General features: G+C 50.0%; 1 protein-coding gene across 6 annotated transcripts in view; it reads right to left on the bottom strand.

Moving 5' to 3' along the window:
* Positions 1 to 25,476, bottom strand: part of SNX29 (sorting nexin 29) — a 557,678-nt gene that overhangs the window by 459,313 nt on the left and 72,889 nt on the right. For all 6 annotated transcript variants that reach the window (XR_009497586.1, XR_009497587.1, XM_059896907.1 and 3 more), the window contains 3 exons: positions 22,346 to 22,464; positions 15,983 to 16,058; positions 14,195 to 14,277 (listed from right to left, as the gene is read on the bottom strand). Coding sequence is in view for 4 of the 6 variants with exons in the window: in XM_059896907.1 (XP_059752890.1) it covers positions 14,195 to 14,277; positions 15,983 to 16,058; positions 22,346 to 22,464 (278 nt within the window). In the remaining 2 variants the exon portion in view is untranslated. The remainder of the gene's footprint in view (positions 1 to 14,194; positions 14,278 to 15,982; positions 16,059 to 22,345; positions 22,465 to 25,476) is intronic.

Genomic DNA, 25,476 nt, shown 5'->3' with positions numbered 1-25,476 from the left:
GACTCATTCAGGGTGAGGGTGGGGGAAGGTCACCGGGGAGGTCACGCAGTGCCCACAGGTAACAAAGAATCCATCACCCCCGAGGGCCCCAACTGCCTTCCTTTTCCCCCATCCAATGGCTCTTGGTTTCTGTATTTCATGACCACTGTTATTTCCCCTAGATTTTAAACTCCTTGCGGGTAGGGTCTCCGCAGTAAGAGCTCCTATCGACTACGTAGCGAGGGCACTGGCATAAGCGCTTTATCTGTATTAACTCGTCTGGTCCTCAGAACTCTGATGCTGACTCTCTTACAATCTGCATCTGAATGATGGTGAAACTCAGCCACAGAGCTTCTGAGTGCAGAGCTGGATCACCTTCACCTTGACTCCCCAGGGTGTGGCATGTGACAGAGGCTCAGTAAATGTTTGTGGGCTTAATAACAGATCAATAAAGAATTGAGACATGTCTAAATTCCAGCTGGAACGTTCCAATTACCAAGTCAGTCGCTGAAGATCTAGTAGGTAAAATTCAGTGGGACGTTTCCCCTTTCAAGGAACTTGCCCAACACGAGGCTTTGGGTTGGTTGCACCAACTAGCTTCCCTCCTTGTGGTTCAGAGCCAGAGGGCTCGAGCACAACCAGTGTGACAGCTGCTGCCCCACCACCTCCTCCTAACCTGCATCATGAAACCCTCAGCCAGGCAGGCGGCAGCTGGGGACCTCGCCATCTCCCTGGGAACACTTACTACAGCGCTCTCCAAGCTGCCGAGTGTTTGGAACTGCGTTGCCAGGCGACAAGCTGGACCTCCTCACTAGTATTGAGAATCCCTTCCAACAACAGCCGGGAGAAGAACAAGGCCTACTGACAACTGAGGATGTTTTTCTTGCCCCCTCTGCCCTGGCTCAAGATCAAAAGTGGGGAGAAATCAAAAGGGAACAATCACGGGCTTCCCTGGTGGTGCAGTGGTTAAGAATCTGCCTGCCAATGCAGGAGACATGGGTTCAACCCCTGGTCCGGGAAGATCCCACATGCTGCAGAGCAACTGAGCCTGTGCTCCACAACTACTGAGCCTGCGCTCTAGAGCCCGCGAGCCACAACTACTGAGCCCATGTGCCACAACTACTGAAGCCCACGCACCTAGAGCCCCTGCTCCGCAACAAGAGAAGCCACCGCAATGAGAAGCCCACGCACCGCAAGGAAGAGTAGCCCCTGCTCGCCGCAACTAGAGAAAAGCCCACACGCAGCAACGAAGACCCAACGCAGCCAAAAATAAAATAAATAAAAAACAAACAAACAAACAAACCAAAAAAAAACCAAAAGCAAAAACAAAAGGGAACAATCAGGCTGATTATCTGGGCTTAACTCTCTCCACTACCTATCACTGCCCACCCCCAAAATGGAAAAAGAAGGCAATGATTAGGATTCAAGTGCTGAATAAATATCCCTGGATAATCAGTTATATCTCATGAAAAACAATTACAAAGGAGAACTATCTTCTAATTAACTGTATATTCCATTTCAAAACAGGACCAGACACCTAAACCTCCCCTTCAGAAAGTCACTGGCAATGTACGGCGATAGCTGTGCTAATGGCGAGTAGGATGGTCTGTGTGTGGGTGATGTTTTCACCTAGAAAAGACCATCGTTTCCCCCACCCCCTCACCGTTAAAACAGGGCACCAGCGCTGGACATCAAAAACTGAGCCAGCAACAACCCCCAGAAGGAAAGCGGGGAGGGGGAGGCAGAGAAAGGGTCAGGGCGCCCCCTGGTGGCTCCAGTGCTGCTCTTCCTGCAACCGGCAGAGATGCACGCTGAGCCGCTTTCTTGCAACTTCCAGCTCCCAGGTCATCATATTGATATAGTCAAAGAAATTAATTTGAGAGTAGAAACTCATTTTCTAAAGAGGAAGTGAAGGAATGTAAGGCTGATAGGAATGCCAATAAATATCAACTGAAGGAATTTTCAATAAGTTCCAATAAAACAGCACCAATGAGCTGCACGAGCTGAGTGTGACTGCAGCTATCAGGCTGGGATCATTTATTCTGGTACCTTCTACAGGTGTTTATCCTCATGCACCCTTCAGCCCCCCTAAGTCACCTTCAGTGCAGGAGTGATGGAACTAAACAGCGCCCAAGTACACACAGAACAAACGCTTTCTGGGATCTGTCATTTCATTCAGGTTCGTTTTTATCCTGTTTCATTCCCTGAACCATGCAGGAGGCAGGTGGTTTAAAAAAAAAAAAAATGTATAAAATAAACTATGATTCCTGGAAAATAGCCCCACTGCCTATTCAGGGTTTCTCATCCTTGGCACTGACATTTGGGGCTGGATAATTTTCCAGTGTGGCGCCTGTCCCGTGTGCTGTAGGATGTATGGCAGCATCCCTGGGATCACCCACTAGATGCCGTAGCATCCCTACCCCAGTTGTGACAACCAAAAACGTGCCCAGACACTGCCAGATGCCCCCTGGGGGTTGAACTCGCCCCTGGCTGAGAATCACTGTCCTATCTGATCACATTTCCATTCCCGAGACCACCGGCCTCACAGAAAGAGTGTACCGCTTCATCTCCTCTAGAGGAGAGGGAAGTTAAGGAGGAGGTGCCACGGGAAGGCACCTTGAGGGGCCTCTGCAGGAGGGATGGTGTCACTAAAACAGGAAATCGGGTCTATCCACCTGCAGTTCAACAAGAAGGCCCAGATACTGTTTTCGGGATGACTAGCCAGCAATGTACCCTCTGAGGACGTTAACAATAAAATAGCACCTACTGGTCAGTGAGCATTTACTATGCCAGGCACCCTTCATATTCATGTTCTTTTCCATTTTTCCTATCGAGGTATAATTTATATAAACTATCTTGAGCATTTTTCATGTATTCATTCATTTAATCCTCACGACCCTGTCAGATGTGTACTATTAGCGGACTCATTTTACGTAGAGGAGAACACTGAGGCATGGACAGGTTAAATAACTTCCCACTGCTAATCTGTGGACGGAGGTGGCTAAAAACACAGCCAGTCTAGCTGGAAGGATCGTCAGAGAGCAGAATGGCAACAGCGAGAATAATGATATCGCAATTATTAGGGCTGCGGCAGACACTAGGTGCAATCATCACAAAGTGTTTCTTTTTTTTTTTTTTTCTAAAGTCTGCAATCCTTTGAAGGAGAGTGATGAAAGCAAAGGACCTTCTCCCCAGGAAAATCCACATATGAGCACAAACACACAAACATAATTTGCACACAACTGCAAGAGGCTTCTGAAGTCTCCCAAACTATCTATGGGCCTCCCGGGAAGCATCCAGACAATATATTCTAGGCTCTGTGCTAGACACAACATAGACTTCAGAAGAATCCTGCAAGCAGGTAATATGACCTCCATTTCATGGATTGGGAAACTGAGTTCAGAGAAGTTAAGGCCTTTGCCCAAGGTCACACAGCTCTTGAACAGCAGCATTGTGGTCTGCCTGACCCCAGCATTCCTTCCTCCCCAAAAGGCTGCCTTCACAACTCAATTCATCCACGACCCCACACCAGGGCACTACAAAAATGAAGGATGCGCAAAGGACAGAAAGGATTTACACGTCTGATCTAGCAGCACTGATGACAGAAATTTGGCAGTGACGATATAAGGGCTGCTGGTCTCGCAGAATGAAAACCTGAAGGTGACATTTGCCTTTCGCAAAGAAGGCTATTCTCCTTTACACGTTCTGGAAGACAACGTCGTTTCAAAGCAGTCCCCAGGAGCCTGGACCCTCACACAGATACCATCCTGTCTCTCCAACCCGTCATGCTTCCTACATCGAACAACACCTGGCCCAGAGCAGAAAAAGTTATAAGCCAAATGTCAGAGCCAGTATGTTTATGGATACCCACTCCCCCTGCCGAAGTTCACTCAAAGTCAAGGCAACAGTCAACACATTTGCAAAGGAGACAGTCAGCAAGGAGAAAATGAAGACGCCTGCCTTGCTATCGGGACAGCCAACAAGACCAGGCATGATGCTAGAAACATCCAGACTTCGACAACCTGGTTCTGGAATGGTTGCAGAAGGAGGATGTGAGTATCATGACTCTTTTCTCAGAACAGATGGCTAGAAGCGCAAGGAATCCTGGAGGGCGGCCTCCTCCACTTTACAGTTGGGGAAACTGAGCCCCAGAGAGGTGCAGGGACCCACTACTGTAAGAGCCAGAATCAGAACTAAGTGGTCCCGATACCCAGGCTGGTGCTCCTTCCACCCCAGCTGCCCCCTCCCTGACACAACAGGGGAAAAGGGGGAACATTCACTCACTCCTTCACTCTGTGGGCAGCTCACAGTTCTAGGTTTTTACTGCGGACCAAGCTAGAGATGCAAAGGTGATGAAAACAGGCGTGGCCCACCCTCGGGGAACTCACTTTCAATTCATTCCTAGCGAAGCCTTTGTAAATTTTTCCTGTGCGTTAGAACTAGAATAAACATTCATTCCTTCCTTCCTCGCGCCTTCAACTAAAGTGTCTTGAGCAGCAAGTCCATGGCAGGCAGGGTTTCAGGCACCGGGGCCTCGCAGTGAACAAGCTGGCCAGGCGCCTGCCCTGGAGGAGCTCACCTTCCAGGGGTGGGAAAGGAAACAAACAGTACACTCAGGCCACAGGGGCTTCGGAAGCCTGGTGCCCTCAGACACAAAGTGGGTGATAAGGCGTGGGTGATGGAAGCCGACGGGCAGTCAGGGAAGGGAAGCCTCTCCAACAGCGTCATTTCGACAGACCTGAATGCTTCCCTCCGAGGGCAGAGAATTCCAGAAGCTGAGGGTGTCCAGGAACAGCAGGGGGGTGGGGGGTGAACCCCAGCTCCCCTATATGCTCACAGTGGGACCTTCACTGCAGCCTCTCTCGGCCCCTGCTTCTCCAACTATAAAATGAAGCAACACTCCCACTTTGCAGGTATGGTGTGAAAACTGAGTGATAGTAGAGGTACAGCCTGATTCACAGCAGGAAAATGAATGAGGAGCTATCCATATTATTAACCTTTTCCAGGCACTCCTTGAAGGAAGATGTGGAACTGCCCCAGAAATAGGTATGAACTTGCAGCTGGATCTGATATCTGAAGCCTGCCAGATGTCATCTGGAAAGAACCAGCACGGAAACGTGAGACTCCAGAATCCTAGGGGTTTGGCTCTGACTAGGGTTTACAGCGTGGACCCTTGGGGCTACTGAACAGGTTCAGAACTGATCTCCAAAGGGGACCTCCAAAAAAGATTTCAGGAAGAGCTGGCCTCGCTGGAGTGATGCCACCAGCTGACACCCACACATGGTGAGATGACGCTGGACACGGCGCTGATTCTCTCACTGACCTGGGTCCTTGGCCTCCCCAGGCAATGACCTGACTCTGAAGAACGAGAATGGCAATGCTCACCACCTGCGGAAGCTTCTCAATACAAGACCAACCGTACAACCCCTGGTTCGGGGCTCAGGTTTTGTGCCTTCCGGCATTAGTGCATTTAACCCTCCAGACGGCCCTGAAAAGCCAGCGTTAAGTGTCTTCATTTTACAAATGAGGAAACAGGACCCAGAGGATCTGGGAATAAAGAAAGAGCAACCTAGCTGGGAAGTACTGCAGCTGGGGCTTGACCCCGGGATGGTGGCTCCAGATGATGCCCCCCAAACCTCCCCCACTCTGCTCCCCTGCAGCCCTTAGCACGTCTCTCTGAATTAAGGGTGTCAGCACACCATACCTGGGGCACCCACTAGGGACTGTCAGCAGCTTGAGAGAGTTAGGACACCCAAGTCAACCCAGGAGTCCCCACCCTGTGAGGCACAAGGGGGGCCCTGCAACAACCACTCAGGCGAGGAAGGGCCATCAGAAAGGGGGAAGGAAGGCACACAGTGAACAGCCTGCCCTTGGCAAGACCAAGTGGGGAAAGTCACGTCACTCCGGCTTCAGGCCCTCTGCCAGCTGCCTGCTGCACTTGGGATAAAATCCAGCATCCTCCTGCTCGGCTCCCCCGCCTCACCTCTGCCCAGAAGCCACCAAACCCGGCCCAGTCCCCTCGTCCCGCAGCCTCAGTCCCACTGTCTCCCAAGAGAGAGCTTCCCTGGTAACCCACCTTAAAACAGCCCCCCACATGTGTCTGCCTCCCACTGGTGTGGCGAGTCCCCAGGGCAGGACTCTGGCCTCTTGCTCAGCAATTCACAGGCCAGGAGCAGCACAGTGTCTGTCATCTGGTCAGCATGGGCACAAAGAGTTTTGGAATGGATGAAAAAAAAATCTACCAAACAGAGAAAGAAAGAAAGAGAGAGAAGGAAGGAAAGAAAGAAAGAAAGATAAAAGGATAAAAAGAAAGAAAGTGTACTTTTTTCTTCGTCAGGACAAGCTCTCCCCAAAAATTTGCTAAGAGGGCAGATCATATGTTAAGTGTTCTTAATCGTTCAATCAATTGATCAATAGAGTGGGAGGAAACTTTGGGAGGTGATGGATATGTTTATGGCATAGACTGTGGTGATACCCTTTAATGAGTATTAATCATTATCATAATTATTACTGACCACCAAGAGCCCCTCCTATGCCATCCCCATGAACCACATTTGCCTATGAGTCCTCAGTATTAGCTATCCTGCTTTTTATCACACAGACTAAAGCACTCCCGGCCAAAAGCAGAGACACCTGTTATTCCAAAAGACTCACGGCTCTGGGTCTGGGTCAGTCTCCATCACGACAGCTCACATAGCTTCTCTCTTGCCCATGACCCCCATCTGCACCCTCTTGGACCCCAGATTAGGACCCTAGGACTATTTAATCCAAAACTCTGTTGAAACATTGTTGCCACAAATTGAGTTTAAAAGAATGCCAAAAGTTAAGTGGAACTGCAAAATAGAAAATGGAATTTTATTCATGATAAAATTTGGTGTCTGGAGTAAGTCAGCTTAAACAGCAAATGATGACAAGGTGGAAAGCTATTTTGTGCCAATTCCAAGATGGTATGAGAAGGTCTGCTGGGTATTTTTAAAGGCATTAGAGGTTAACAACATAGATCTCTTGTGTCTAATTTCACTTCAAAAGTACACGACTTTCTTTTGCTTCCATTTCAGTGTATCAGGCAAACTGCTTTTCTATGTACCCATTAAAAATAAGGTCATATTTTGCTCCCATAAAAGAGAGACAAAGATTTTTGAGATAAAGGTGGAGAAAAAAGAAAGGGAAAGGGAGTTAAAAGGATTTGAATAATAATCATCACCATTTATTATTTCAGGTAGATGGGCAAATGATAACCTCTGGTGAAATTCCCTAAACCATCTACAATGAAAAGCACACCAAGAGTTGCAAAGGTCATGTGTTCTGAGGAGGAAAAGGTGGCGATGGGGAAGAGAGACTACAGGGCTAGTTCCTGGACCATCCACTAGGTGGCACAGTAACCTGGACAACTTGGCCGTCACCTGGGGCATCTGGGGTGTTGGTGGAAAGGGGTGAACTAGAAAGCGGAGAAGCAGCAACCTGCAAAGAGTGGCTGGTATGGACGGGAGGTCAGCAGTCCCAGCGTCACGGCCCCACTAACCCTGTGTCTCAGTCCATTCGGGCCGCAGTAACAAAACACAGCCGACCGGGCGGCTTATAAACAACAGAAATGTGTTCTCACAGTTCTGGAGGCCGGAAGACCGAGGTCAGAGCACCAGCGTGGTCAGGTGAGGGCTGCAGACTCCTCGCTGTGTCCTCACATGGCAGAGGGGACAAGGGAGCTCTCTGGCACCTCTTTTGGGAGGGTTCTGCCCTTGGGACCTAATCACACCTCAAAGGCCCCCATCTCTTAATATCATCACATTGGACATTAGGATGTCAAACTATAAACTTGGGGAGGGGACACATTCAGACTCTAGTACTCAGGGCAAAAAGTGCCCCTGAAAATAAACAAGTTTGGTAAGCTCATCCTAAAAACCTAGTGTCCTCACCCAGGAATCCCTTGCTCTATTAAAAAAATAATGATGAAAATAATTTAAGGCTCTCAGACCTGGAGGCCCACCCATTACTGGCTGCACTACATGCCCTGGCTGGGTGATGGAAGAACACTCTTTAGGTCATCTGGACTTGGGAGTCAGGAAACCTGGGTCCCTCACCAGCTTCATCACTTACTCGTCCTAGCAACCACACCCTGCACACAGTAGATGCTCAATAAATTGAATGATATCCTAGCTGTAACGCCTCGGACAAGTTATTTAACCTCACTCAGCCTGTTTTCTTAAACAAAAAGAGTGATGTTATCTGCAGGAGGCTGCTGGGGGATTAAATGAGAAAACAGCATTTTAAACGCTTAGGCACAATGCTTGGCACGCTCTAAGATCTACTAAAGCATGTTATTATTTTACTAGGTCACATTCTTACACAATATGACTGTTGGCCCCTCCTTTTGACCTCCTCCCTGAGCCACCAGCTCCAAGAGCAGCCAGGATCGACTGTTGGAGTCACATCCCCCCTTTTCTCCTTTGCCCTCCCAAGTCAGGCAGAACACCCAATGGGGGACCACGCCCCAAGCCAACAACTCACACCGGGGATACAAATGTTAAACAAAAGCGGGAAGAGGGGCTACCCTGGAGGGAATGCAAAGCCACGCAACCACAAAGGATAATTTTCCAGGCCCGAAGTAGAAAAAATGCATTAACATGTTAGCACCTAGTGTTGGCGGAGGGTAAAGAAATGCAGCTGTCATACTCCTGGCAACACACTAACTCAGAACACAAGTGGCTATTGAGAACTGGCCCATAAATATGGCCCAACCTTGGCCTCCTATCCCACAAATTTACCACAAAGGAATGCTTAAGCAGAAAAAAATAATAGCCAATATTCTTAGAATGCACTTACTAATAGCACTCTTCAATTCTTCCTTACAATGAATGAAGAAACTCACTGGGGAGAAAAAAACCCTGGCTGGTGATCCTCCCAAAAAATAACCTAGCAAACTGTAATAAATCAAGTGATGGAATATTATGCAGCCATCTGTGAACACAGAATGTTGCCCGCCACTCCAGTTCTACAAGGATCAAGCCATTGGCAACTGCAGCTGACCCTGCAGTGGAATGCTACCCCAAGGACAATCCAGGATAGAGAAAAACAAGAAGAATTCTGTGCTTTGGATACTGGCCCTAGATAAGATGCATATCTAAGGGATCATTTCAAGGACCCCAGACGCTTGCATCTTCCCATGCATAGAAAAGCACTAGAATCATTAACTTGAGATGTCTGGTTTTTGTGATTAGCAGTAGTCTCCTGATGTTCAACTACATGTTTTTTTTCCAGCAAAAAACTCCTATATATCCTAACTCCTCCCTTACCCCTTCTGAGCAGTTTCTCAGAGCGACCTGAGAGGCTGTGTCCTGGGCTATAGTCCTCAGTAAGATACCCGAATAAAACAACTCACAACTTTTAGGTTGTGTGTTTTTCTTCAGTCAACACATTCAACAGGACAACGGGGAGATGAGGGAAAAAAGGGCAACTGTGATATATGTTAAGAGCTGAATACAAAATAAGCACATCGACAATAGCTAACATTCATGACTCTTAACTCTGTGATCTAAATACTTCTCTAAGCACATCACGGTTAATCTTCACAACGACCATACGAGCCAAGTATTCATCGAATCTTTATGTTTAGACAAGGAAACAAGAGCCTGGGAGGTTTAAGAACTTGAACCTGGGCAGCCTGGTTTCAGAGCATGTCCTCCTAAAGCAACAGGCACACTGCAATTCCAACCAGCTACAAGTCTGCACGCCCCAAATCCAGGATCGCAAATTCACCTGCAGGAATGGAAAGGACCTCTGAGGCAGAATTACGGGTGTCTGGGTTTGCTCGTAACTGTCTTTACTACTCCCCTCAATAATTAATTTTTCATAACAGGCTTTTGTGTTTTCTTAAGTACCAAAGGGCCTGAAGAGAGAACAGTAATGGGGGTGTGATCACACATCTTCTCTTGGGCACTAAATAACAATAATATATGCCCCAAAAGCCTGGGACAAAACCCTTTGCCATTTCAGAGACATCCAAGGCGGGGAGGCTGCTTGGCAGAGGACTTGTCAATTACCCGCAGCGCCAAGGGTTAAGTACCCAAGCTCCAGCTCGATGACAGGGCCGAGACAGCCACCTGGCCCGATTATTCAGTGCAGGCTGGGAGCCACTTGGTGGGACGCGAGGGAAACACTCTCCGCTCCAGGGAACAGAGTTGGGGTTCCTCTGCCAGGCTCTTCTGGGGTTTGTGAGAGTCGGGCATCTCCTCTGGAGTGCAATCCTAGGTGCTTCACATGCTGGGATGCAATTCTCATCCTGAACTTGGAGAGCTCTTGGGACACCACTCCTGGGACACCCGCTGTTATGGACTGAATTGCATCCCTCCCAAATTCATATGTTTTGACTGTATTTGGAGGTAGGACCTTTAAAGAGGTAATTAAAGCATCCTTATAAGAGGAAGAGACACCAGGGATGCGTGCTCACAGAGAGAAGGTCATCAACCCAGGGAGAGAGGCCTCGCCAGAAACCAAGACTGCCGGCGCCTTGATCTTGGGGGACTTCCAGCCTCCGGAACTATGAGAAATAAATTTCCGTTGTCTAAGCCACCAGTCTGTGGTATTTTGTTACAACAACCCTAGCAAAGTAACACACCCTGGATACCCAGACAGACTCGCTCTTCTTATTTTTTTGCGATGACACAGGAGGCAGGGGCAGGATGGGGAGGGTACAAGTCAAAACCACCCACCGCTCAAAATTTCTCAGGATTCTGATCTCTCGTCTGGAACACCCACAGGACTGACAACAGTGCTGTCCCCTGAAGGTTCCCTGAAATTTACAGCCACCGCAGAAAACAGAACCCCCTCCCACCATACACACACTTATCCCCCACAAACCACACTGCTACAGGGTGTCGAGGGTCAAAATGTGGATGTAGTGACATTTTTCTTCAGAGATGCAGGTTGTGAAGTCTGGGTATGCCTCTATTTGCCAAAGATACCAAATAAGAACACCAGATTTACATTTTTAGAAAAGTGTACGACTAAAAACAAGAAAAACAGTCTAAATCCCTGCCATCAACATCACTCGAGTGCGCTCAGAGGCATGTCCTTAGTGAAAACACACAAGCAGGGCCAGCACCCTCCTCAAGGTCAGAAGATGGCTGAGGGAGACCTACAGACCACGATCTCTGTCGACCCCAAGAGCAGCTGACAAAGAGAACCGTGTCTGAGACGGCGGGACCTCATGCCGGGGTGCAGGAGACCTATGCGGAAGCACAGTGCTAGGTACCACGGGGTGGGGGGAAGTGGCGGTGTGCAGACGCCTGTATCCCTACAAATGGTGCCTAGGATGAGGCGCCTACGAAGCCTGGCCTCCACATCCTCAATTTCGGGGTCTTTAGAGTAGATGCACTTCGGGGCCAGGGTGAAGTCTCACCCCTCTAGGTCAAGGTGTGACCCACGTGAAGAGGCAGTACTGCAGGTGCCAGAAAGACAAGGCATCAAATAACAGTGAGCCATAGAGAGAATTCCCCTTCCCTTTTCCACTCCTTCCGATGATGTCAGGAAAAACACCTGAGTGGATTAGCACTGAGATAGCTTCTCATGCTCGGACAGGCAACAACATCCAGGCCGACTTACTAACACTGGTTCCTTTTCTTGTCTTTATTTCCACGGTTACCTGCTATTTAAGTCAACTAAGAGCGGCTCTCCGTTTACAGTAAGCACATAAAATTCCATTTTTAAATAAAGGCGTTCAGGTTTTTTAGGGGCACCCATTTTTTTAAAATGGCAGGGTAGGTAATAGTACAGTGGTAAATAAATAACTGAAATTTGAAAACCAGTGACCTTAGTGCTCTTCTGGCCCGTGTGTCCCGCACACTGGCAGATATAGAAATATCTGCTCAGCTGAACCCGAGCCTGAGAGGTGCCAGCGTAAACCGCATGCCTTGGTTACGCACAGTGACACCACCCAATCCCCACACCCCAACCTCACAGTGCCTACTCATTTCCTTCCTCATCCTTGAATCAGAATGCTGGTTGCCCCCCAAACCCCTCTTCCTTCCTTAGCCATGGGTTTTTTGGTGGGTTTTTTTTTGGCAAGGGGCGGGCGGGTAGACGGATAGGACACACTGCCTCCTTAGCAGCCAGGGGAGGCCTCGGGATGGATGTTGGCCACACAAGTGGGAACCTGTGTGCACCTTCTAGGAAGGGCCCTTACAGCTTGGAGGAGGGGAGAAGTTTACCTTTTTTGTGTCACAGACCCATTCCGCAGTCTGGTGATGAAGCCCATGGGCCTCTTCTCAGAAAAATGTTTTAAAATACATAAAATAAAACACCCAAGATTACAAAGGAAACTGATCAAATTGAAATAGAATTATTAAAATGTAAAAAGGAAAAGTGACACACTAATATACAGGATTTTTTATCACATTAAAAAACTACTGTATTTTCAAGCAGAAATGACATTGTGAGATTTTTCCACATCACTGTTGTTACAGGTGCCTGTGACTTCTATCAGTGACAAAGTCACCCATTTTGCTAAGGCTACTATGGTTCCTATGGTTTGCTGCTACTTTCATAATTAAAGAAAATGCAACCTAACTGTCCATCGACAGATAAGTGGATAAAGAAGATGTGGTACACACACACACACACACACACACACACACACACACACATATACAATGGAATATTACTCAGCCATAAAAAAGAATGAAATTTTGCCATTTGCAGCAACACAGAGGGACCTGGAGGGTACTATGCTTAGTGAAATAAGTCAGACAGAAAAAGACAAATACTGTATGATATCACTTATATGTGGAATCTTAAAAATAAAACAAACAAATGAATATAACAAAACAGAAACAGACACAGAGAACAAACTAGTGGTTACCAGTGGGGAGAGGAAAGGGGGCAAGATGGGGGGAGGGGTAAGCGGTACAAACTACTATGGATAAAATAAACTACAAGGACATATTGTACAGCACAGAGACTATAGCCAATGTATTACAATAACTTTATATGAAGTATAATCTATAAAAATTTTTAATCACTGTGTTGTACACCTGAAACTAATAACATTGTAAACAACTACACTTCAATTGAAAAATCAAGTAAAACAATAAAAAATAAAGGAAATACTAAATTTCAGTCAGAGGTTAGAGAAAAAAGTTGTAACTTCTTCCCCTGTGCAAGTTAAGACCCCTGAATCCTACCTATGGAAATGGAAGAAGTCTCTCCTTTGCCCCCTCCTCCTTCCTGGTACCTGGGATGAGAATGGGATGGCTGGAGCTAAAACAGCCATTTTGGACTATGAGGCAAGATAGAAGGAGCCCTGGTCTCCGATGACCATGGAGCCACATACCGGCCCAGCCTGCCTACCTCTGGACAGAGAGATGAATTCCTATCACATTAAGCCACAGTTTGCTGGTTTATTCTTTATTACATAAAGCCACTCAAACCTAACCGTAACTGCTGTTTTGCTAATACTTTTACTGAGTGGTGAGGTTGCAAACAGTTTGAATCTGATCATTAGCAACCTTCATGCATCTTCGAGAGACACTCTCTCCCTTACCTACAAAAGTGATTCCTCCAGAGCTTCAAAGGAAACCCAACTAGAAAGTTCCTCTGTAGCTGACGGCCTTGCAGGAGACAAACCCGGAAACCTTGAACGACAGAAGTTTCCCTCTGGGCTTCCCTGGTGGCGCAGCGGTTGAGAATCTGCCTGCCAATGCAGGGGACACGGGTTCGAGCCCTGGTCTGGGAGGATCCCACATGCCGTGGAGCAACTAGGCCCATGAGCCACAACTACTGAGCTTGCGCATCTGGAGCCTGTGCTCCGCAACAAGCGAGGCCGCGACAGTGAGAGGCCCGCGCACCGCGATGGAGAGTGGCCCTCGCTCGCCGCAACTAGAGAAAGCCCTCGCACAGAAACGAGACCCAACACAGCCAAAAATAAATTAATTAATTTATTTAAAAAAAAAAAAAGAAGAAGTTTCCCTCTGCCTCAATCCTGCTCCACCTCTGAAGCACGTCCTTTAGAGCGTTCACACACCCAAGTATCAAGTTTTACAGCTCAGGGAGCTTACGACCACACACCGCACTCCAAGTCCACGACCAGGCACACACACACCTGACTTCATCCCACACTCTGTAAAGTCCACGGTCACACAGGAGCAAGTGCAAAGGCACTGCCTCGATGTGCAGGCCCAAGAGTCATCCTGGCATCGGCAGAAGCTGCTCAGAAAGTACTTACTAATTGTCATGGACTCGGGCACCGAGGCAGAAGGTAACAGGCTGCTCAGAGGACTTCCTTGGCCTGGAGGACTGACTTCCACACTGGGAAAGGCAGACAGAGGGAAGTTACAGTCGGCCACTTAAAACACACCTCCTCACCATTCAAAGACCAGCAGGCTTTACGCTTATTCAGGTTTACGAACTAGAAGGAAGGGAAGGATGCCCTTTGAAATTATAGTCGGTCCTCATTTGTGGTTTCCGTAACTGCAAATTCTCCTACTCCCTGCAGTTTACTTGTAACCCCAAAACTCCCAGCTCTCGGGTATAACGTGGTCACCCGTGAACACGCACAGAGTGGCCAAAAGGCTGAGTCACGGACGTGCATGCTCCCAGCTCCTGCCAAACAAGGCAAGCTCTGCCTTCTTTCAACTAACATTCTGTCCTTCTGGCAAGCTATTTAGCACCACATTGTTCACATTCTTGTGCTTTTTGTTGCTGATTTTGCATGTAAAATGGCCCCAAGCTAGTGCTGAAGTGCTGTCTGGTGTTCCTGAATGCAAGTGAAGTGCCTGACAGAGAAAATACACGTGTGAGGTGGCCCTTGTTCAGGCCTGATGATAGGGCTGTTGGCCTCGAGTCCACCGTCAGTGAATCAACAACATATGTTAAATACGGTGTCTTTAAACAGGAACTGGCATAAAACATAGGTAGGTACTGATCTGTTGACAAAAATGTTGTGACCAGACACTCCCAGGAACCTAGGAGCAATGGTTCCATCTTGACAGAACACGACCACCACAAATGACGAGAGTTAACTGTGTAGTTACAAAGAATTTGCAACGTGGAAAAACAGCACTTCGCATCTTTCATGAAAATGGCAAGACCATAATCCGGTTACCACACCCACACCCACACCCCAGGAGGAAAAGGACCAAAAAACATCATGGATGAAATGGAGTTGGGGGTAAGAGTGATGTAGTTTCATGTACTGCTGCATTTTCCAAATTTTCTAAAATAAACAGCAGAAAGGTCTCAGCGTCCTGGATGGATCTGGTGACACCAACCGTTCCTGGCATCGTACTAATAGGTACGAGCCTCCTACAGGGAGTGCCATTCTCAGAGAGCAGGGCGAGACCGTAACACCAAGGGTGGAGGTAAACAATGACCCCACTCTGGAGCCAAGGTTGAAAATGCAGATGCTATGCCCTGGGGACACCAATTTAAACCCATAGAGAGAAGAAGGAAAAAGCTGTAAGAGCAACAAGGATCACGGTGGCATCAGGGGGTCCTCAGTGTCCATCTCAGCTCTGCCACCAAACGTCCAGTGACTCTGGACAACTCCACTTTCCCTTGAGGTACTTTCATTTGAAAAAAATGAAAACCAATGTGGTGCTTGCTACTGAATGCCAGACTAAGCACTTCACAGATATATAATATCAAACTGGTTTAAATATTATGTAATACTACAATTATAAATTGTAATATTAAAATTGTTCAATTGTTATCATTATCAAATACTAAAATCAAGCAAATTATGATGGCGGAGGTACCCAGATATGGTCCCCAAAGTGGAAAAAGTAAAGGTGGTATGCAAGTGAAATTTGACACATATGCCAAGTCTCAGGCCTGAGACCCCTGGCCACTTCGCACTCTGGGATGTTAGACCAAACCTGAACTAAATTAGCATGAAGTGAGGCCTTGCCCTTCAGTCCCAGCAGGTGCCCGCCCATCTTTAAAAAAGAATAAAAGACAGAGTTGTAAAGAGGACAGTTCAACCCCAGAGGCAGCTTGGCGTCTGAATACTCACCTGTACCGAGGTCCAGGCTCCGGGAGGACGTGGTCATCGGTTCCTGTCCCGTTCTCCAGGCTCCCGAGGGGGGTATCTGCGCACACACAGTAACCACAGAGAGAAAGTCAGGGTTCTGTTCTCGTTTCATTTTCCCCATGAGACAAGGACACAGTGCAGACACTGGCTCACCTGCTAAATCAGTTTACTTACAAATGTTTACCTGTCTGGCACACTGGATTTTCATCTGCTCCCTGTTTCATCTCTTTGGGCCGTAATCTCAGACTTGGTATCAGTCACTGACTGGAGGCCCTATTTTCCCACTTAACCTTTTTTTTTTCATTGAGTATAGCTGACATACAATAATATCAGTTTCAGGTGTATAGCACAGTGATTCGACATTTACATACACTACAAATTAATCACCACGATAAATGAAGTATTATCTGTCACCGACAAAAGTTATTACAATATTATTGACTATATTCCCTATGCTGTACGTTACATCCCATGACTTATTTATTAACCTCTTTGATCTGGAGCCACCTGGAATTATGCATGAAGTCCATATGCAGAGCAAACCTCAGAACCAGGGAATAATAAATCAGCTGTCAGATCAGCTCCCGCCTGCAGTGTCTGGAGAAGGACACGCGAGGGCAGCACAGCCCAGTGACTGCTGCTTTCTACAGCGCCACTTGCCCTGCATCAAGTGGGAAAGGCATTTGGAAGAAGTGAGGCCGTAAGTCATCTCTAGAAACAACAGGCAAGAGGCACTAAAGACTTTCGTAGATGCATTAGCTGCTGTTCAAGTCTCTTCCCAGGAAAAAGTACAAATCCATGCCCCTGAGGCTGGACAGTGACATTCACGTCAGTGTCATCCAGCAGAACACCTGCATGTTGGGCAAACTTCTGGTTTGTCAACACCCCCAGCCAGGCCTGGATCAGGGACAGGGGGTGCAGGGACGGAAGGACGCACGTCCCGTTGCCCTAAGTCATCTGTCGTGTGACCTCCTCCTCCGCTTACGCCTGGTCTGGTCCTGCTCAAGATTCCCCAGCTCTTAAGAGGTTGACCTAAGGGAACCTTAAGGGGTTTTCTCTCCTTTCCTTCTACCCTGCTGTCCCCACCAGACTATTCCACTCACTCCAACCTCTTTTAAGAAGTTCACAGGGGGAAGAGAAAGTGTCCACCTCTCCGCCTCCCATTTCTCGCTCCCCAGCAACGTGGTGCGTTCAGGGTACAGGCTCCGCCCACTGGCCTGGGTTCAAGTCCCTGCTCCCCAACTTCAATCCAGCAAGCTACCCAGCTTCTTTGTGACTCGGCTGCCTCCTCTCTGAAATGGGCTGACACTAGTGCCGACCATACTTTTTTTTTTATTGGAGTATAGTTGCTTTACAATATTGTGTTAGTTTATACTGTACAGCAAAGTGAATCAGCTATGCGTATACATATATCCCCTCTTTTCATACAACATTTTAATAACGCCCGCCACATAATTAAACTTCACATTTTATTACACATACGTTTCGGTGAGAGCGTGCAGTGAGCGGTGGCTGGTACCAGCTCGCCCTGTAACCAAGACCCCCCCCCCTCCTCCTAGGAGCTCTCTGCTCTCAGCCTTCAAGACACAGTGGTCCTCCTCCCCTCACCGTCTCTTTCTCTGATTCCTGCGTGAAGGTGCCGCTGGATCACGGCTCCGTGGCCTCTGACGTCCTTGGCAAACCCAGCAAAGTTGCTGGCTCCAGCTCTCGGCTCCGTGAAGGTGACAGCTCTCGAGCCCTCACCTCTGGCTAGTCCTCACTTCTGGCTAGGCCCCCAATCTTGAATCCTAAACCCACATTTAGAACCGCCCGCCAGAAAGCTCTACTGGGATACCGTACTGGCCTCCCAACTGACCATGACCTTCAAAACCGCTCCCACCTCAGAAGATGGTGGCACCACCCTCCCTCCCATCCCAGAGCTGGCTGGTGTCCAAGACCAGTCGGTCCCACCCAGTCACCTCCCACGCCTTGCTCTCCAGCCACTTCCCCCACGCCTCAGTTCGAGGGCTCCAGGACCTCCCCGGGGTCTTCTGCAGCAGGCCCCCGCAGCTCTGCTTCAGCCTCCAATCTAACTCACACACAGCCGTCAGACTCCACTCCCTGAAGCAAAGACAGGACTCCAACTGCACAACGCAAATCCACGGGTGGAGTAAAGACCAGTATCAGCCACCAGGATTCCGGACACCACGCCTCCCCGGCCCAAGTGGATTTCCCGTCATAATACACGACCCTGACCCCATGCCAGCTGTAGCGGGCCTGATGCACTGGGGCCACAGAGTGATCGCAGACACTGTCGAGGCCCCTCTTCCTCTGCCCCCAGCCAGGTGTCATTTTTCCAACTGCCAGACATCCACTCCCTTCAGCATGCCCACACCCCACTCCGGCACTGATGTGCTCGCCTGAACCCCAGCTGCGGGCCTGGCTCTGACTAGGGTCAGGGTCACACTGGAAGCAAAACAGACGTGGTCCTGCCCTCACGGACCTCAAAGGCTAGTGCGGGTAGGGGTTCGGGGACAGGCGTTATCAGGTAATTACACAAATACACGATTTCAGATGGTACACCGAGGTCGGAGCAGTGGAGACACCTAGGTTTACAACAGAGTGAAACCAAGGCCCGGGCCACGTGAGCTGGGGTCGGCGGCAGGGCCGGGGTGTCCTCTAACGCAGCAGCCCTTGGGCCGCAGCCTAAAGGCAGGAGGAGCTCGAGGGGAGGAGGAAGTGAAAGCTGGCTGGTATGGCCAGGGCGGCAGGCAGAGGGGAAACGGGAGGAGGTGAGGCTGCGGGGTGAGTGGGGGCCGGGTGGGCACAGGAAGGATTCCGGATCTGACCCTAAGTGGGGGGAAGGGTCTGGAGCAGGCGAATGAGGCAATCTGATTTACATTCTAAAAAATCACTGGCTGCTGAAAGAAGGATGGATGATGGCAGACAGGGATAGAGAGCTACTGAGAGGCTATTCTGCATGAGCCCAGCAAGAGAAGGATGAGTTAGAAGAGGGTGGTGGAAGCATTCAGACCATTCATTCCTCCTCCTCTACGTCGGAGGATTAAAATGATGTCCCTGTCCCCTCCCTGCCTGCAGCACTCGCAGGGGACTCGCCTTTAGATCCCCCAGAGCCTGGCAGCGACCCAACCCCAGACCCAATGGCAGGAGTGGGAGAAGTCGGGGAACACTGGACCTGATGGGGAGAGGAAGGGCCGAGGACCCAAGCTGCCCAGTGAACCAGCTCCGCATGTGCCAAAGCCCAACTCCAACCACAGGCCCTCAGCGAGCAGCAGTGACGTTTCCACGTACACGGTCAGCAGGAACGGGTGCTCTGTTCCCCTCAATTTACGATTCTCAGTTGAAAGAAACTTTGGGGACTTTTTCTCCCTGGCAGCTTCAAGCAGATGTTGGTAAATGTGCTGTGCTCTGCTGCAGGTAGTGACAGGCCCAGAGGAATGACTGGATCTAACCTTCATCTGCTTGTCAGGGTGTCGGGTGACCCTGGGCTGGTGTCCCCTTCTCTGAGCCCCTCCCTAACCCCAAAAACGCAGCCCAAGGCATGGCCCCCCAAACCACAGAGGTGCCTCTTCCAAGGTTCAGAAGGATAATAATCCTGTGTTCAGGGTCCCCTTCTCTGCCGCCTTCTCCCTCCCCAGACTTAGCTACTAAAACATCCATCCTTCCCTGCCACAGGCCTCTCTCCCTTTTTTTTATCCCCTCCCTCTTTCTCTAAATACCCTCTAAGTTAAAGACATGAAATGACTCCCAGGCCAGAAAGAGAAGGGAGATCTGAACGTCACTAAAGCAGGCAAGTGTCAATCAGAAGGGACACCAGTCAAATGGAGTGAAAGAGAAGGAGTCTTGGGGAGGAATCTGGCCATGCACGCCCAGGGCTGCCCATGGAGAGGCCGGGCTGGCAGCCAGGCCAGCCTCAGCACCACCAGCCCGCACACCTCCACGGACATGGGGCATCAGGCCAGGAGGGACTTGATGCACTTTGGCACTCCAGCCAGGACACGGCTTCCCCCCGCTGATTCTAGTATCTTCGTGCAACCCTAGAATAACGCTCCTTCCCGTGCAGTGTTCTCACCATGGTGAGTTTGCCCCTCGGGCGGTCACAAGCTCCCATGACTCCTGGCAGCTTTGTTAACAGTAAGTGAAAAAGGTGGCAGACCAGCTCACACGCAGCGTCTCTGGTGAGGACAGTCGCCATCAGCTGGAGCTGGGGTCCCACCAACAGTGGCAAGGTGGAGCCTCTGGGTCTGCGAGGCTGACAGCCCGAGGAGGGACGGTGGGAAGTCTGCGGGGGCAGGGGTGCCTCCTGGCGAGGATCCTGGAGGCCGGCCAGAAAGCCGAGTTCTGTGACTAAACCCCCGATGCGAATGGCGCACAGCCAAGCCCCAGGAGCAGCCTGACACAGGCAACCCAGCGACAGTTCATGACCCAAACAAAAGGCCCGCCCGTGGGGAGCAGGATAAGGGGATGGGGAACTGGACTCCGACTCAGATGCCCAACAAGCACTGGAAATCCTCCAGCGGTCCCACAGACAAACGTGAGGACCACCTGCTCTCTGCCAGCCACCGCCCCACCCCCCCGCCTTCTCAGACATTCTGCTCGTGTCTGCACCGCTGCTGAATGGGCAAGGGCGAGGTGACCAGACCTCCAGCCCGCAGTGGCTCAGACCAATGCTGGTGACCTGAACGGAAGGAGCTGCAGGGGCCGGCCTGGCCTGCAGACACCAGCTAGGCCCACCAGACCGTCCCTCTCTGGGGTTTCAATCAACACCTGGACAGAAACTCTAGTTGGTATGGAAGGACACACAGCTGAGGCAGCAGTGCTGGCACCTCAGCCAAATAGAGACCAAACAAGAGGGCAGAGAATGATGAGGGAGCAAAGACAGACCAGAAGGGAGAGGAGATGGGGGCAGATCCCCACAAGGAAGCGTGGGGCACAGAACGAGAATGACAGCAGGACCTCTCCGGGCCCAAGTCCCTCCATCCCAAAGTCCCAGCTTCCAGCCCACGGGCGCCCGCAAGACGACCTCAGTAGTGCAATGCCTGCAGGAAGCCTGCCTGGGGACTTCACATGTGCCGTGCACCTTGTCCCAGATTAACTCAGGGAACCTTTGCCACAAGTCTCAGAAGGAGGCGGTATAACAATAACCATCCCTTCCCTCGCAGGCTGTGGTCAAGAGTGGATGAAGGGCCTGTGGTTGGAGTTGGGTTTTGGCAAATGCGGAGCTGGTTCACTGGACAGCTCGGGTCCTCGGCCCCTTCCTCTCCCCATCAGGTCCAGATCAATCACCTTACAGCCCTGGACTCACTTCAGGGCTGTCATCACCACCAGCCATACTTTGCAGAAGAGGAGAACAGCCTGGCGGACGTAAGTCACTTAGCCGCACTCTCATTAGCCTCAATTTACACCGGGAACACTGCCTCACAGGGCGGTCACGTGCCCCCCTCCAACTTCTAGAGCTGGGCCTGAGCTGACCACCCCCCCCAAGACTGCGCCAGTCAGTGTGCCCGCCCTGCCTCGTGCCCCAACTAGTTTGAGTGGGTTTCTGCTCCTCACACAGTGACACGACAACGGTCTATCATCCGGTTCAGCATGTCAACAGCTTCCTGGGCAGTCAGTGGGCCCCGGCCCACGGTTCCCTAAACCTGGGCCTAGGAGGGTGAGAAGGGCACCTACACAAGGGGGCCGAGGCCTCTGTGACACGCTGGTGCTGTGAGGCAGTGACGGTGACCAAGCACTTCACTGCGCCAGGCGCTGCAAACACCTACCCCACCAGGGGAGCCGGGCTCATCCATGCTCCCACCCTCGCCGCCTACCCCCCCCAATACACCCCACCATGACCTGCTCTAGCTAAAGAAAACAATCACGAACCACAGGCAAGCCTGCTGGACCACAAGGAACAGGTCAGAAATGCTTCCCCACTTTTAAGCAAGCTACTCCCTGACCCCCAAGCACTTGGCTGCAAAGAGCACAAGGACCTTTAGAGCTACGGGTTCTGTGACCTGCTCCCTTCTCCTAAGAGGCAAAAATAATGGTCACCATTTGCGATCAGCTTGTATGTGACCAAGTTCAACAAATCACTGCCAAGAAGAAAAACAGGCCCCAGGGGCTCCCTGGTGGTTTGTCGACACTCGCTCAGGTGAGAGCACCTCAAAATACCCAGGTTCCGCAAGGAGAGCAGCCTCTGTCGCTCCTGAGCTCAACAGGCCCCGACTGCCCTGAGCCCTGGCCTCCGTGCTCACTCTCCCACTCTCCCACCCCCCCACCCGCAGACGTAACCCAGCCACTCCTGCTGCTTCTCGAGCCAGAGCTGCGACAGGAGGAAAGGAGGAATCGGGAGACACCTACCTGCAGGGCCGCAGGCGCCCGCGCCACTGACCGGGAAGAGCACATCGGCGTCGCCGTGCAGCACGTGCAGCGGAGCCCAGCTGTGCATCTGGGAGAGGCAGGCGCCCCCGTCTAGCGGCCTGCGGGGGGAGAACACAGCTGCACATCAGGGCCGAAAGCCCCAAGGGCCCCGAGTAGTGCAGCACCTGATGGGCCTCCACAAGCCCCCTCTTGGGAACCAACCACGCCATGAGGGGGCTGAGAACAGAAGCGGGCCCGGGTGGGAGTCGGGAGCCAGCCCTCCGCTGCTCGCTCTTTCAGCCCGTGTTTACTGAGCACCTCCTCCCTGCCCGGCAGTGCGCACACACTCTGTGCTGCCAAAGAACCAGCCAACAGTGTCCCTCCTGCCCTCATGGAGCTTACAGTCTACTGGGGGAAGCGGACGTGAGGCATATAATCCCACAAGAAGGTGTGAAATGGCAGCTCAGGTCTGTGGAGCTGGTCGGGAAGGTGGTGGAAGGCTTCCTTGAAGAAGGGAGGTTTGAGGTGAGGATGGAGGGAAGAACCAGAGTCACGGGGGCGGGAGGTGGGGGCAGAATGTGCTGGTGCTGAAGCAGGAGGAAGCCCCGTGGGCTCCAGGCTCTGAAACGACCTTGGGCTAGGGCCCCTACGCCTCGCTGGTTCTCAAACCCTCACAAGTAAAAGGAGAGAACCAGACCGGATCGTGTCTGGGTCCCTTCCAAGAAAGGGGGTCAGCTCAAATATTAACCAGGCTCATGTGATCTGTTATATTGTCACCTTATCCACCAAGCACCAAACTAACCTGAGCTGTCTTTGTAACGCCAGGCTGGTTCAGTTAAATTTGAGAAAGTATTTGCCCACTGCAGCATCTGCCTCTGGGCAATCAGGCACCACTGACAAATACCAGGAAGCATCTGTGCAGTACTCGAAAGTTTATAAAATCACGTCGTAGATCAGTTGTAAAGAAGACCAAAGCAGATCATAATCATACCACTTAATGGTGGGAGGGAGGTAGGGATGATGATGATGAAGAGGAGGGAGAGGGAGAAGGGGAGGGAGGGGAGGGAGAAAGGAGGGGAGGAGAGAGGGGGTAGGAAAACAACTCAAAGAGATCATTCCACTTGTCCAAGTTCATCACTTAGCCAGAACCAAGGCTTCAGCCCAGGTCTTCCAGAGGCAGTACTGTTGGCACCTCATAATTCTTCTTTCGTTTAGAGCAGTAGTGTTAACAAAATTTTTCTGGAAAGGACCGGATAGTCAGTATTTTAGGCTTTGTGGCCATAAGTATACTTCTTTGTTGGTTTTTTGTTTGGTTGGTTTTTGCTTTTTACAACGCTTTAAAAAATGTAACAGCCATTCTCGTCTGGGGGCAGATTTGGCCAGCAGGCTAGTCTGTCAACTCCTCTTTTAAGGCCTGTCTGTAGACATTCTCCTTTGAGCACTCTCGAGCTTTTGGTCACACGTTTGACACGGAGCAGGACACACAGCAGGTAATAACCCTAACAGACTTTTGCCACCTGTGTCATTTAGTCCTGCAGGTAACGCACACGATGAGGCACAGAAGAGGAAGCGCCTCCCACCTGTGTGCCCAGCCGCAGAGCCAGGTTCTGGGGTGAACTTGGCTCTGCCCCTACAATCTGTAAAGAACCGCCCGCCCGGGGCTCTGATCCAGCAGCTGGCAACCAAGGGGATTCCCGGACACCCAGAGGTGGCCAGGGGCGCCCCTCGGGACACAGCAGCAAAACCACAGTCCTTTCCCGGCCGCTGCACCGGCTCCAGGCAGGTGGGATTTTCTGTTGTTTCTAAGGGGACGTCTTGCCACTTTCCAGCAACACATGCAGAGCACAAAGTGAAGTCAGGTCCCACCAACTAAGGTTCGGACCCGAGTAAAAGTGGCCAAAGGCCTCCACCTCGAAAAGGAGTTACACTGAAGTGATTCCTAAAGCAGAGACCAATTCAGAATACGGGGTCAGAGTTGGGCTTAGAAACAGAACCGGTGTTGCTTTTCATTAGAAAAGTAGGATACTTATTTTAAAACCTACAAAATGCCATAAAGAGGAGGGGGGAAAATACACCCAAAGCCCCATTACCCAAAACAACTGAGGTAGACACGATTTCCATAGTGTCTTTTTTTTCTTTCTTTCCTCACGTGCTTTCCTTTACGAGGTTGTAATGAAGTTAGATGTAGGTTTTTATATTTTGCTTTTTTCATTCAATATTAATTCATAATTTCATCTTCATACTACTTAGATACTCTTAGATGTCATTTAAGATGTTTAAGATCTGGAACATTAAAATTTTAAGATTTAAACTACAAAATATTCCACTGTTAACTGCTCCTCTGTGGTTGCACATTTTCGTCGGGTTCATTGTTTAGCTTTTCTAAATTAGCATGTTGGTATCTAGATGCAGCAACCTTTTGCCTGAGGCTGGTGCTCAGGGTAGCTTCCCAGCAGTGGAATTACTAAATCAAGGGGGATAAACATTTTTAAGGCTCCTGACATTGTGCCAAACTGTTTTCCCCAGGGGCTGTGGACATGACCAGCGCTCTATCAGGATGACCCTAGCACCAGCCATGCCTCATCATTATTCCACAGTTAACATCTACTATGTGTCTGGAAGATTCCAAGCATTGAGGACACATTGAGAGCAAGCCTTCCAGGCAGGGCGCTAACCCAAGGCCGCCTTTCACCCAGTTCTCTTTTTAAATCTTGACAAAAATGATGGGCAAAACACAGTGTCTGGTTTTACTTTGCACTTGCTTAATTGCTGGTGAAGTGCAACCTTTTTCATGATTGTAATTCTTTTTGAACTATATTTTCACCCCACTTCCCTGTTGGTGTCATGGAACACAAATAAAGTGATAGGAAAACCCCTTTCTATGATAAAGATATTATATCCTCTTTTAAGAAAAAAACAGGGACTTCCCCGGCAGTCCAGTGGTTAAGACTCTGTGCTTCCACTGCAGGGAGCGCGGGTTTGATTCCTGGTTGGGGAACTAAGATCCCGCATGCCACCTGGTGCGGCCAATAAATAAATAAAAAATACTTTAAGAAAAAAACAAAAGCAAGGTCAACACTTATAAATACTGAGGTAGTTAAAAAACTAAAAACAGAACCACCATATGACCC

This window comes from Balaenoptera ricei, chromosome 15, assembly GCF_028023285.1.
Source record: "Balaenoptera ricei isolate mBalRic1 chromosome 15, mBalRic1.hap2, whole genome shotgun sequence".
NCBI classification, from domain to species: Eukaryota; Metazoa; Chordata; class Mammalia; order Artiodactyla; family Balaenopteridae; genus Balaenoptera; species Balaenoptera ricei.
This window is presented reverse-complemented; position numbering and strand designations above follow the sequence as displayed.